The sequence below is a fragment of the Wickerhamiella sorbophila genome (assembly GCF_002251995.1).
Source record: "Wickerhamiella sorbophila strain DS02 chromosome Unknown contig1, whole genome shotgun sequence".
Lineage (NCBI taxonomy): Eukaryota > Fungi > Ascomycota > Dipodascomycetes > Dipodascales > Trichomonascaceae > Wickerhamiella > Wickerhamiella sorbophila.
The window spans coordinates 207,582-221,694 of NW_020193984.1; the positions used below are offsets into that span (position 1 = coordinate 207,582).

At 47.2% G+C, this 14,113-nt stretch overlaps 2 protein-coding genes across 2 annotated transcripts; both read left to right on the forward strand.

The window, feature by feature from the left end:
- Window positions 1–128: 128 nt before the first annotated feature.
- B9G98_00130 (Transcription-associated protein 1) lies at window positions 129–11,318 on the forward strand (the record flags this gene model as incomplete). The annotated part of the gene is made up of 1 exon (XM_024806688.1): window positions 129–11,318. The coding sequence occupies one exon, from the start codon at window positions 129–131 to the stop codon at window positions 11,316–11,318; it is 11,190 nt and encodes a 3,729-aa protein (XP_024662456.1).
- A 1,270-nt stretch (window positions 11,319–12,588) lies between these two features.
- On the forward strand, window positions 12,589–13,524 carry B9G98_00131 (Sphingoid long-chain base transporter RSB1; the record flags this gene model as incomplete). Its single annotated transcript, XM_024806689.1, has 1 exon — window positions 12,589–13,524. The coding sequence occupies one exon, from the start codon at window positions 12,589–12,591 to the stop codon at window positions 13,522–13,524; it is 936 nt and encodes a 311-aa protein (XP_024662457.1).
- Window positions 13,525–14,113: the final 589 nt, after the last annotated feature.

Consider the following 14,113-nt stretch of genomic DNA (forward strand, 5'->3'; position numbering starts at 1 on the left):
AATCACGTGGAAAACACGATTTTGTCAGCAGGTTCTCCAAGACCAACCTCCCAAATCTCATTTTTGAGGAAGGGGGAAAGAACTCACCACTGCACTACCACACGGCCTTCGAAAATATCGTCCCCAAGATGAGCGCTTCGATTGACGGGTTTATAGCGCGATTGTCAGACACTCAAAGCGACTACAAAACGAAATTAAATGTCGCGACAGATCTTCGCGACTCGGTAGAATTGCACCAGGTCACGGCAGACAGTGAGCAGTTCGCTACCAGAGTGCTACCGGAGATTTTGCGGCTGCTCAAATCGGTTCCCATCAGCATGGTCGCACAAGCACCTGAGCACCAGCTCCGTTACTGTCTTCTTGACGTGCTGTCTCGTCTGCAGTATAGCGATGCGCTTCGTCCGGCTGCCGTCGAGATCCTCCAAACGGTGATGGATATTTTCCAAGTTGACAACGAGGAAAATGGGTTTCTATGTATGAAAATTGTCACGAATCTGCATAGAGCCTATAAGGGACTTCTTGTTGATCAAGTTCAGCCGTTTTTGGACATTGTTATTACCATTTTTAAGAACATCCCTCGCATGGTCGACGAGCTCTTCAACAACCAGCCAGGTGGACAGTCCCCACTGACATATGCTGGCTCGCCTCCAGGTAGTGTTGGTGTCGAAACCCCAGGCGAGGGTGCGAACAGCTCGACTCCAATGTTTAAGGCCACTGCAAGCTTCAAAGTGCTCACAGAGTGCCCTATTATTATTGTGCTTTTGTACTCGACGCACAAACAAATTGCAAGCACATCCCTTCCGGAATTTGTCCCCTATATTATTGATATCCTCAGTATCGAGGCTAAACCACAAGCAAAGGAACATGAGGCTGCCGCTCTGAAGGGCGATATTTTTACCGGTGTATCGCCAGCCATTAAGCACCGCGCAGCTTATAATGACTTCATTGTCTCTCAAATTAAGGTCATGTCTTTCTTGGCGTATGCCTTACGCGCGTTCTCGGGGTTGTTGCAAAAATACTATAACCTGGTTCCTAATTTTGTTGTTCGTTTGCTCAAGGACTGTCCTCCTGAACTCAGTTCCGCTCGTAAAGAACTGCTGGTATCCATGAGGCATATCCTGGCTACGGATTTCAGAACATTCTTCATTTCCAAAGTCGATGTTTTGCTTGAAGAACGCGTGTTGATTGGCAGTGGCCTAACCTCCTACGAAACTCTGCGGCCTCTGGCTTACTCTACTATGGCTGATCTTATCCATCATGTCAGAAATGAGCTATCAATATCGCAGATTTGGAAAACTGTGCGAGTGTATTGCCGAAATATGCATGACAATTCCTTGGCTACATCTTTCCAAGTAATGAGCGCGAAGCTGCTTTTAAACTTTATGGAGCGTATCATTGGATTGCCAGATAAGCAGGAGGGTCGTCAGATTATGACGGTAATTCTCAAAGCCTTTGTTGACCGTTTCGAGACTCTTAATCGTACTTACTTGGAGCTTGTTCCTGGCACCAAGGCAAATATCGCTAAAATGGGGAAGAAGCCCGAGAAAACTGATGGAGATGAAGTAAAGAAAGAAGGCGATGATGTCGACATGGAGGATGCGAACGATTCAGAATCGATAAACCCTACATGGACTGATCTTATGATGGAGATGCCGATCAAACTTCATGCTGAGGTTCCCAACCACGATGTCAAAGATGCTCGTTTCATTTTCCGCAACCTGATGACATTTATCAAGACAGTCATGTTTGGTTTCAAGAGTTGCAATCCACCTCCACCCCATCCTACTATCTCTCTTCAACAATGGCAGGAAGCTGCTCGGACATGCACACATGATGATGTCACGCTTTTCCGGCGTTTATTCCGAGAAGGTATCGTTGGCCAGCAGTTTTTCGCCCTGCCAATCGCTTCTGATAATGAACGCTATGATAGCGGACCTCTCGTTCCTCTTGTATCGAACAAGGATGTGAAAGATATGATGGAAGCCTTTGCTACAGTTTATATTCATATTGATCCTGCAACCTTCAATGAGATCATTTCAGCAGAACTGCAGTTCCTCTATGAGGCTATCTTCGACAACCCGGCGCTGTTGCACATTGTCCATCTTTTCTTGGGTTCTGAGACCACCTCTGCTAATTTCACTGCTGCACTGCTCGAGTTCCTGATCAAGAAAATGCCAGAAATGGGCGAAGGTACTGCCAAAAAGACTAATGTGCTCATGAGGCTTTTCCGCCAATGCTTCACTGCATTGAACATGTTCCCGGCAGTTAATGAACAGGTCATGCTTCCTCATCTCACTGAGATCATCGTCGAGGCGCTGAAGCTGACCTCCACAGCAAAAGAACCTTTTGTATATTTCTATTTGCTTCGTGCACTGTTCAGAAGTATCGGAGGTGGACGTTTTGAGAGCTTATATCAAGCGGTGCTTCCTTTATTACCCGTTGTTTTGGAAACTCTCAACAAGCGCCTCGAGACAACTCGTGTGGCTCAAGAACGTGATATTTATGTGGAGCTCTGTTTAACCGTGCCTGTGAGATTATCGCTTCTGGTCCCTCACCTCTCGTACCTCATGCGACCGCTGGTAGCCGCTTTGAACGGATCACCCGAGCTAGTTTCTCAGGGTCTGCGAACTTTAGAGCTCTGCGTCGACAATTTGACCTCAAACTATTTTGATCCTATTATTGAGCCTGTTTTGGACGAAGTCATGCAGGCACTCTGGAAGCATTTGAAGCCCCTGCCGTACACACACCAACATTCTCACACAACTCTTCGCATTCTGGGTAAACTTGGTGGTCGAAACCGTGCTTTCCTAACTGCACCTACAGATCTGGAGAGTATGTCTGCTATGAGCCAAGATACCTCTGTTTTGTTAGCGTTTGATGGTCTCGGTGAAGAGCTTCCGGTGCGAGTTACCCCAGCAGTGACTCAAGCTTTGAAAATCCTTGAGAATCCTCTTATGAACCCTCATTACCGTCAACAAGCTTTTAATATGATTTCAGTGGTCATCAAGCAGTTCATCGATACAACGCCTCTCCCAGAAAATGCCGGATCAATTGTTCAAGCATGCGTGAAAGCTGGCGTGTACTCATCTTTCACTGAGGCGCCACCCCTTCCTGATGGATCAGATCGCAACTTAGTTGCCAGGAATATGGCAAATGAGCTTACAGAACGTTTGCTTGAGGCTGTCTTTTTTGCTGCGTCTGTTGATGAGACCCGCGACGCTGCTCATGAGCTTATTGTTAATCTCACAGAACATCTCACAGTTCTTGAGCTTGGTGAGTTCACAGTTGAAAAGCGTCGGGCTATGCGATCATTTTCACTCGAAGACCACGAGGGCATCCCATATATCGAGACGCGCACTCTCTTGACAGCGATTGTGTATGCTTTGAGCCATTTCAACCAGCACGTTAAGGATGCCGGTCTTCTGGCTTTGCGAACTATTTATTCATCAGGTCGGACCCTTTGCGGTGAATCTGTTAGTGTGTACCGGTATCCTTTGCTGCGAGCCGTTTTCGCGAAACTAATCCACGCTTGCTTCGAAGAGCCTTTCTATCGCAAAGCTGGCGCTTGCCTTGGTCTCAAGACTATCATTATAGAGCTCGGTCTTCCGCTCTCTTGGCTGCAAGCTCGCCAGGTTGAGATTGTCCGTACGTTATTCTTTGGTATCAAAGATGTCAGTGACGACGCCCCGTCTAAAATACGCGAGGAGGCGGCAGAGCTGCTTTACCACACCATTCGCAGCTGCAATGGCCCTTTGACCGACGAGCAAATCAGTCAAAGACCTTTCCTGCCTCTTTCGAGTTTGCTTGCTTATGAAGTGGAGAGCCCGAATCCAGCTGTTCGTGAAACTGCAAAGAAAGCACTTGAGTTGCTTGCGGAGGTTGTTGGTCACCCTGTCACTGCCATCATTAAACAGGTGACAAACGTCTTTTTGAATCCTATCTTTGGTAAACCTTTGCGTGCTCTTCCATTCCCTATGCAAATCGGTTATATCGATGCTGTTAGCTATTGCTTAGCACTCCCAGACACGTTCTTGCGGTTTAACGACAAGTTCACCCGTCTGCTTGAGGAGGCCTTGGCTCTTGTTGAAGCAGAAGATGAGAGTCTAACTTCATCTCACCGTATGCCCGAGTACAACACTCAACAACAGTTGACCAAATTGCGTGTGGTATGTATCAAATTACTCTCGCTTGCCTTAACCACATCGGATCACTTAGCCACGGAGAACCCCCAAATGAGAGCAAAAATTATTGGCGTATTCTTCAAAATGCTTTGCTCGAATTCCAAAAAGGCAGTCGATGCTGCTCACACTGCCCTTGGCGCTGTTTTAGCCAAGTCGCCTTCAAGACTGCCAAAAGATTTGCTTCAAAGCGGACTTAGGCCAATCCTTGTTAACCTGAGTGATCATAAGCGTCTTACTTTGAATGGACTAGAAGGATTAGCTCGTCTCCTGGAGTTGTTGACTTACTATTTCAAAGTTGAAATTGGTAAAAAGCTTCTCGACCACTTCAAGGCTTGGACAGAATCTGAAAGAATGATTTTAGTTTCTGTTCGTCCATTAGAAGGTGAAGAGAGAGTCAAGATTGGAGTTGCAATTTTAAATGTATTCCATTTGCTTCCTACAACCGCACACATCTTCATTCCTAGTGTCATCGACGCTTTAGTTTATATCGAAGGAAGTGTTCGCCGTATTCAGACATCTCCATTCCGAGCACCTATCGCCAAGTTTTTGAACAGACAAGCACCAGATGCTTTCTTGTATTTCAAGACAAAACTAACGGATGCTCAGTATGGTCGTCTGCTTTGTGACTTTTTCGATATGGAAGAAACTAGAGACCTTCAGGCTTACACTCGGGAGAATATCGATCAGTTAGTTGAGGTTGTGCTGAACGATCAGCCTGATGACACTAAATGTATTTCAGCCTGCAATCTCATCTTTTGTCTGCATCGCTTACCTGGCCTTGACTGGATAAAAGAGCAGTCAGCTCTTGCGCAACAGCTAATTGGGTTGATTGGTGAGCTTATGGGCGCAACTGCCCGCTTGTCCCCTGTTTCGCAGCTTCACTTCGCAATCGGAAGTGCCATCGAAGAACTTCAGCAGTTTATAATCGACTATGCCAGAGCAAGCGATGACCATTCAATTGTCCTGTCTTTAATCGGAGCTGTCTACAGTGCCGGAGCAGAGATTAGCTGGTGCGTCCAAGACTATCTCTATGAAACAGTGATCATAAGCCACGATGTTGAGCTCCGCAACGTTGTGCTGAAAGAAGCTTTTGAGCTTGTCTTACGCCCTTCCTCGCCTCTTACTGCACGCACTTATATTATGAACGCAATCGTCAACCCTGTTCTTACCGTCGAAATCAAGCGGAAGGGCAATCTTCTGGAGCTCTTTGAGAAAGCTGCTAATGGCAATTTCATGGATCTAGTTTCCAAAGAGGTTTGGCTGGCTCTAGCGTCCACAGGACCTGCCAGTACGATTGATAAGTTCCAGCTGGCTCTGCTAGAGATGTCTGTGCTGATTATCAAGTCGTCTTCGCCCCTGGTTGCGGATGTGCGTAAGGATGCTATCAAGTTTGGCTGGTCCTTCCTCAGACATGAAGATATTGTCTCCAAAATGAGTGCTTATGTCTACATCGCCACGTTCGTATCTGTATTTGACTCACTTCCCAAGATAGTCAACCAAATTTATGTGGTACTACTGAAGACGCACCAACCTGAGGCTAAGTCGCTCGTCACTCAGGCACTAGAAACTCTTGCACCTGTCCTAGTAGCGCGCACTAACAGCATGTGGGCTAAGTGGCCAAGACGAATTCTCAGTGAGGATGGCCACAATGCAGCTCAAGTCAGCAACATTTATACGTTCATGGCTAAGAACCCAGTTCTGTTTTATGAGTACCGCCACCAGTTTGTTCCATTCATTGTCGCAGCGATTGCCAAGTTGTCGGTAGCCCCACCAAACGCTTCTGCGGTCACACCGTTTGACCTCGGTCTCTCTGGTTTGCTTGCTGATTGGGAAGTTCGTGCAATCGAAGAGCTCAAGACAACAGACGCCAAGGTATACACCGTGCCAACCCCGCAGCGGGAAGCTGTCGTAACTTATCTTGTGCGGTATGTTTGTGCACTCAATGTGCGTGTTGTTACAACTGGCGCAGGGCCCGAAATACTCGAGTCTTTGGATAGGTTACTTGGAATTTGGCCTGAAGCTGAGGTCCGACTCAATTTCTTGGAAAGAGCTCTTGTTCAAAGCGACCTAAGTGCAACTGAATCATTGACAGCTTGTCTCAACGCTTTAGAAGTGGTTCGTCTTGCTCTGAAACACAAGCATACGGAATATATTACGCAAAACATGGATCAGTTTGCCGGATTATTTGCGAAGACTCTTCGGTCTCCCGTTCTTGAGGTTCACGAAACGCTGAAGCCGTCGCTTGAAAAAGTTCTTGCTGCAATTCCAGCATCTGAGCTTGAACCGGAGGAATTGGCGGTTCAACCTGTCTTCCAGATTGTGTTTAATGCTCTCCAAGAGCACTTGGGAAGCACCGTACCGCCGCCATGCTGGGTTCTTTTAGCCCAGCACGCGATGAAACTACGCGCAGACTCAATCGACTCACTTCTCTCTCAAATTATCAAGGCTTTTTCGAAGTCGGTGAAAGAAGTTCTGGAAGAGAACGCTATTCGTACCCAAGTGCCTCCTGCAGCAGCTGCAGCCGCTGCGGCCGCGGCCGCCGCAGTGCCTGGCTCTTCCAATCCAGCTGGTGGAGCTCAAAATGTACCTCCAGCAGCCAATGGAGCAGCAGCAGCAGTGGCGGCAGTGCCAGAGGAGAAGGAGCAGCCAATCACAGTAGCACTGCTCATTGAAATGATGGATCTCCTGGCAAGCCGCATTTCCCATTTGAGTGACCAGCGCAGATTTTTCCTCTCCCTTATTGCGCAGTGTATTGAACGCATCCCTGATGATAGCCTTGCGCGTCATATTATTCAAATGGTTCGCTCTTGGGTGTTTAGTCGTAGCGAGCCCTTCCCTACGATCAAGGAAAAGGCTGCCATTTTACAAAAAATGCTGGCCTATGACTCGCCTAAGGACCGAGAACTAGCTCATACCTATTATGAGCTTATCATTGATGTCTTCACTGATGATCACTTGCGTAAGACTGAACTTCCCGCTCGTCTTGAGCAGCCGTTCTTGTTAGGCACCACCGGAAGAGCCTCGACCGGGGACGTCGAAATCCGTAAAAAGCTCTTGAGCATTTTCAGTGATTCTCTGGAAGACAATGTTCTCAAGCGTTTGCTCTATGTATTCCAAGAGCAAAACTGGGAACCGCTTGCAGATCTCCAATGGTTAAATCAAGCCCTGGCATTATTTTATGGAACTGCGGCTATGAGCCACCCTCTCCGGTTACCTGAAACGGACACTTTCCGATTCGCACCGTTTTCAATTTTGGAGACTAACTTGTCTCCTTTGAGTGATGGTAAAGATAACAAGGAAGATGTTGATATGGCAGATATTCCTGGTGAAGAAGCCGAGGGCGAGGCGAGTGAACTTGGCGCTGCCAGCAAGGAGCGTACCAACCCAGCAGAACCCGAATTTGCTGAGGTCAGCGATGATCTTGCCGAGTTTTTGACTCGCCGGACTGCTTTCATGAAAAGTGCATCCGAGACCAAAGTGGCGGATTTCATCTTACCGCTGGCAGAACTTCAATGCCAATCCAAGGAGTTAGTGCATCAGGTTTGGTTAGACGTTTTCCCTCGTCTTTATTCGGCGGTGCCCTCCAAGGATCGCCAAGACCTGATCCAAGCTATTGCAACGTTAATGGCCCGGGAATACAATGTTCGCCAGGCAGACCTACGCCCTAATGTTGTGCAGACAATTTTGGAGGCTGTTGCTCAGGTTGAGCATCTCCCGCCTCAGCTTGTGAGATACCTTGCTGGCAACTTTGATGCTTGGTATGCTGGATTGCAAATTTTGGAGTCTATTCAGGCTTTGCCCCGGACTGAATCAGCCAAGATTGCCGAAACCAACCTGGATGCACTCACTGAACTCTATGCACAGCTTCAAGAAAATGATATGTTCTACGGGCTGTGGCGCACACGCTCTAAATTCCATGTTACAAATGCTGCACTATCGTACGAACAGTGTGGTATGTGGAATAGAGCTATGCAGATGCATGAGTCTGCCCAGATCAAGGCACGATCAGGCGTCCTTCCCTATGGTGAGGCTGAATATGGCCTTTGGGAGGACCACTGGATTTTATGTGCTGAAAAGTTGCAGCATTGGGATATTCTTACTGAGCTGGCCAAACATGAAGGATTCAACGACTTGCTCTTGGAGTGTGGTTGGCGGGTCGCTGATTGGATTTCTGACAAGGAGCCTTTGCAGCAGAGTGTGAAATCTTTGATGGACGTTCCGACGCCACGTCGTCAGGTTTTCGAAACTTTCTTGTGTTTACAGGGATTCGCACAGAAGACAGATACTTTACAAGCTCTTTCGAAATGCTGCGATGAAGGTATTCAGCTGGCTCTTCGTAAATGGCATGGTCTTCCTCGTAGAATCACAGGAGCCCACATTCCTTTGCTGCACACCTTCCAATTGTACGTCGAGTTCATGGAAGCTTCTCAGGTATATACGTCCTTGGCTTCTACTACTGGTCTTAATTTAGAAGTTAAGAGCCAGGAGCTAAAGGGAGTCCTCCAAGCATGGCACGAACGTTTGCCGAATCCATGGGATGATATCAATATTTGGGGTGACCTTGTTACTTGGAGGCAGCACGTCTTCAATGTTATTAACAAGGTTTATCAGCCTCTTTCGCAGCCGCCTGGTCCTACATCGACAACCAACTCGGCTGCTTTCCGTGGCCATCACGAGATTGCCTGGATAATCAACAGATTCGCTCACGTTGCCCGGAAACAGAACATGCCTGAGGTATGCATCAATTTGCTGACGCGAATTTATGCTTTGCCTAATATTGAGATTCAGGAGGCCTTCTTAAAGCTCCGCGAGCAAGCTAAATGCCACTGTGAAAACTTGAACGACGAGACGACTGGTCTTGAGGTTATCTCAAACACGAATCTGATTTACTTTGGTGCTGCTCAAAAGTCTGAATTCTTCACTTTGAAAGGAATGGCACTTGCTAAGCTTGGACGTGAGGATAATGCTAACGAAGCGTTTGCCTCAGCCGTTCAAATTGATGTTTACTTACCCAAAGCATGGGCAGAATGGGGTAAATTCAATGATAAAAGGTTCAAAGATCATCCTGAAGAATCGTTTTATGGTTCCACAGCCATTTCATGCTATCTCCAAGCTGCGGGATTGTACAAGAATGCCAAGGCACGTAAACTTCTCGGTCGAATCTTATGGCTGATCAGTCTGGATGATGATAAGGGATCTCTCGCGCAGGCATTTGAAAGCTACCGCGGTGAAGTGCCCGTCTGGTATTGGGTTACTTACATTCCTCAATTGCTGACTTCTCTGGCACACCGTGAGGCTAAACTCACCCGTCGTATCCTGATCAAGATCGCAAAGACTTTCCCACAAGCCCTGCATTTCCATTTGCGTACAGTGCGTGAAGAGTACAACATTCTTCAACGACAGGCTATGGCAGCTCGTCCCAATACAAACCAACCTATTGGTCAAGCCGTTAACTCACCTGCCTCTACACCAGCAGGAAGTGGACACACTGGAGCTAATGGCAATCAGTCGAACACCGCCGGTTCCGGTAGTACGCCCACGGCTGAAGAACCTCGCCAGCCATGGGAGTATGCAGAAGAAATTCACAGCGTGCTGAAGACAGCATATCCATTGATGCTGTTATCTCTGGAGACTCTTGTAGATCAGATTTCGCATCGATTCCGGTCACCTGCTGATGAAGATGCTTATCGACTCATTGTTGCGCTCTTGAACGATGGTATGCAGTACATGGCTCGTTGGAATTGCCAACGGGATGCGAAGCTTCCTCCCGCGACCGAGGCTTCAATTCTTCGTTTCGTTGAAGGGGTTGTTCCGGCCCACATCAAGGGTGCATTCGAGAGAGACTTTGTTACCGACAAACCTGATTTGGAAACCTATGTTGTACGCTTGCGTCAATGGCGTAATCGCATTGAAGCTAAGCTTGATGCGCGTCCCGACAAGATCAACTTGGAAGCCCTATCACCACCACTATCAGAGTTCCATCACCAGAAGTTCGAAGATGTGGAGGTTCCTGGTCAAAACCTTCAATTAACCGATACCAACTTGCACTTTGTTAAGATTGGTCGTTTCTTGCCAGGCGTTGATATTGTCAGAGGTTATGGTATCTGCTACCGTCGCTTTACACTGCGGGGCCATGATGGCTCATTACACCCATTTGCTGTGCAATTCCCAGCAGCACGGCATTGTCGTCGTGAGGAGCGGGTTACCCAATTATTCCGCATTCTGAACAATGTTATGCTTCGGCGTAACGAGGCCAGATTACGCCACTTGCAGTTCACTTTGCCCTGTGCTGTTCCTCTGAGTAACCACATTCGACTTGTTCAAGACGATACGCGTTATATCTCGATGTATCAAATCTATGAGCGGTTCTGCCGTGCTCGTGGACAATCACGGGATGCTCCTTTCGATTATATGACGGAGAAACTGCGAGCGTCTTCGGATAGTCGTTTACCCAAACCAGATCTTGTGGCGGTAAAGATGGAGATTTTGAGCGGCATCCAAGCTTCATTGGTGCCCAATACGGTGATGAGGGATTTCTTTGTCGACCAGTATTGTTCTTTCGAAGATTTCTGGCTGTTCCGCAAACAGTTTGCCTATCAATATGCCGGAATTACTTTCATGACGTTCATGATGAGCATCAACAACAGATTTGCGCACAAGTTCCAAATCAATATGGGTAGTGGCAACATCTGGGCTACTGAGATGCTTCCAGTGTTGCCATCAAGCAAAAATCTTCCAGCTTTCAACAATGGCGAGCCGGTTGCTTTTAGGTTGACTCCAAATATCCAAACGCTCATGGGTCCCACCACATTAGAGGGCTTGTACGCTATGTCGGTTATGATTATTGCCAAGGGTCTGACTGAGCCTGAGTTCAGCTTGGATCAGTATCTACCAGTGTTTGTACGTGATGAGCTAATATCTTGGTACGCTCAGCAGCAACGTCCTTCGGTCCAAGATAGTCAATTGCGTGACATGGTCCGAGTGAATGTGGACGCGATCGTTAAGCGGGCGTCATCACTGACGCAATCCAGCCAGCTCAATATTCCTGCAAACCAGACCATTATTGATCTCATTTCGGCAGCGGTGAACCCACGCAACCTTGCTATCACAGATTCGCTCTGGATGGCCTATTTCTAGAAACCATATAGATACACTTTATGTTTAATGCCTTCGATTTGAATTAAGTGCCAAGCTCAGCTACTTGAAAAGATAGCGAAATCATGATAATAATGATGTTGTTATTCGATAAAGCATACATACAATCAAATATAGCCATAGCTAGGTTGCTGGCTACATGCTTGCTGGTTGCATAAACTTTACATGAACGCAGGCGTCCTTCCGAACTCATGGGCTGAAAACATGCGAATCAATTTCATTTTTTTTAAATCCCAGAGCCGCAAGCATCTAGTATAAAGCTACGAACGGTTACGGTCGACAGATTGAACGGATTTCAGCAAAAATCAATAATTGTGATTGGGCGATCTGGCACCCCTTGATTCATCAGGTGGCTCACGTTGGATCGTCAAGTGCTCCCGTGCGCAGAAATGCTACTACATCGATGCATTGGAAATTCAGGAGATAGTCAAAGCCCCCCGGACCTATTTTTGACATGTCGAATGTTTCACGGAGATAAGTTCAACAGGCACACCTGCGGGATGACGCAATAACAAACCTAGAAACTACAATAGCTAGAGGCAATTAATAAGTAACTACACAGAACGAATAAAGTGCTTGTTCCCGGTGCGAGTGAGCAATTATCCGCGCTGAATTAGCTTCTCTATCGATGGGGCTTATTATCCACATATTATCTGCATGACGTGCTAACCTGCCAGGGTTAGGACAAACGGGGCTGTGCGGAAAATTCCACGGCTAGGATGCCTGCCCTGATTGATCTTAGAAAAAAACGATGTCTCTGCAATCTGTGCGAGCAACCCAAAAAGGCCAAGTGTAGTAGAACAATCAAGGATATAGTTGATAGCGACCCATCACTGCCAACTAGTTTTGTTCTTGTGCCCGCGCGGGAATTTAAGACGCTGACCAAGCGCTCGGGTATCTGCAGATCGACACATTTCTCTGTGTCAAGTCGTGGTGTCAGGTACTTTAGCACTATTGTAACTAAGCAAGCAGGTAAGCTGGATCTAAGCCTTAGGTTGGAGATTAGGAAGCAGAATATTTTTGATGCGGCTCATCTGTAATTTTGGGGGCCAGTTGCTTCAACCATACTATAATTCGATGATTAGATAGCGGTAAAAGTTCCCTGTTCAGTGATCTGTGTGGTCCACACGTTCCCCGAGTGAGGGGATTTATTTAGCCATAAATCTGCACCATACATGCGTACTGCCGACAACAAAAAACCTGGGAAGTATTAAGCATGCGGATTCTCCCAGGCTTTTTCAGCAACTGCCAAATGCCGTCCTATACACACGCAGAGATTATAACTTCGTCGTACAAGTACTTGCCGAATCTACCTGCCAACATGGTGGGGCTAGTCATGTACTCCCTGACGTTCATTCTGCAGATCCTTTTCGGGACATGGACGAAGCAATGGTGGTTTTTAGTTTGCTGGTTCTGTGCCACCGGGTTAGAAGTAGCCGGATTCTCTGGACGAGTGGCATCCTACTACGAGTTGCAGAACAAAGAAGCCTATAAGGCACAGTTGGTGGGCACCATTCTCGCGCCTGCATTCCACATGGCGGGCATCTATTATCAGCTGGCCAAAATCATCACCATCTATGGGCAAAGATTTTCTCCCCTCAAGCCGATGACCTATTCTGCTATTTTCATCGTGGCCGATGTCGTATCTATTGTTATTCAGGCAGCCGGTGGCGGTACTGCGGCAGGAGGTGACGATGACAATGACCGCGACACAATCAGGACAGGCGGGTGGATCATGGTGGCCGGTATCGCCGTACAGGTCGTCATGATGTCCATTTTTATTCTTGCCTTCAGTTATGTTATTTGGAAAATTAAGACCAGCAACGAGGCGGAATACGAGTCCAGGTACGCCCACGTACGCCGGCGACCGATGTTCAAGTTTTTTATTCCGGCTTTGTGTGTGGCCATCTTGTTCATTTACATCCGTTCGATCTACCGTTTGGTTGAGCTGTCCGAAGGATGGACTGGTTATCTGATGACAACAGAGCGCTTCTTCCTGGTTCTGGATGGCCTAATGGTTCTGATTGCCACAGTCACTTTAACCGTAGTTCACCCGGGATTCTGCCTTGGCCGCGACACAATTCCTGTTGAAGGACTGCATTATAAACGCGGCCAGGCACCTCCGCACACGGATGAGGACGAAGACAAGCTCAACCTTTACGTCGCTGAAGAAGACGCTAGCTACTAGTCTCGAGCACAACGTTAATAGAATGAAATACCCATCTTATTGAACATTGCATACATTGCATTTTTGATTCATTTTTTTTATTGTTGTTGTATAGAATAAATAAATAAGTAGAACCACTCGAGGGGTGCGAGTCCTTTTGACTTCTGTGAGCTGAACAGCAGAATCCCCACAATCCTGTGACACGCAACTCCCCAGAAACGTGCCAATCCAGCGGCGAAGTCAAAACAAGTTTTGAAAACTTTCCAAGAACTCTTTATTAGCGCAGCCGACTCGCGATGGTCGTTTTCCACGTCCCACTATCAGGTGATCCTGGGATCCATCACCAAAGTGTCCCTAAATTGATGGCGACCTTGAGTCCAGCTCAAGATAAAAGATAGTAGTCGCTGGGGCACCAGCCAGCTGGTGTGAGAATTCCAGATTGTGGTATAGGTTTATATAGTCTTTCTGTAGGCTGCGGTTGATGCAAGGGGGTATGCCGCACCAAGTTGGGAATAATTCGGAAGGGGGTGAGCAAGATCGTGCGGTGATCATATCGAGCCAGATAAAGGACAGACTGAACCAAAATACATAAGAAATAAATTAAAACATA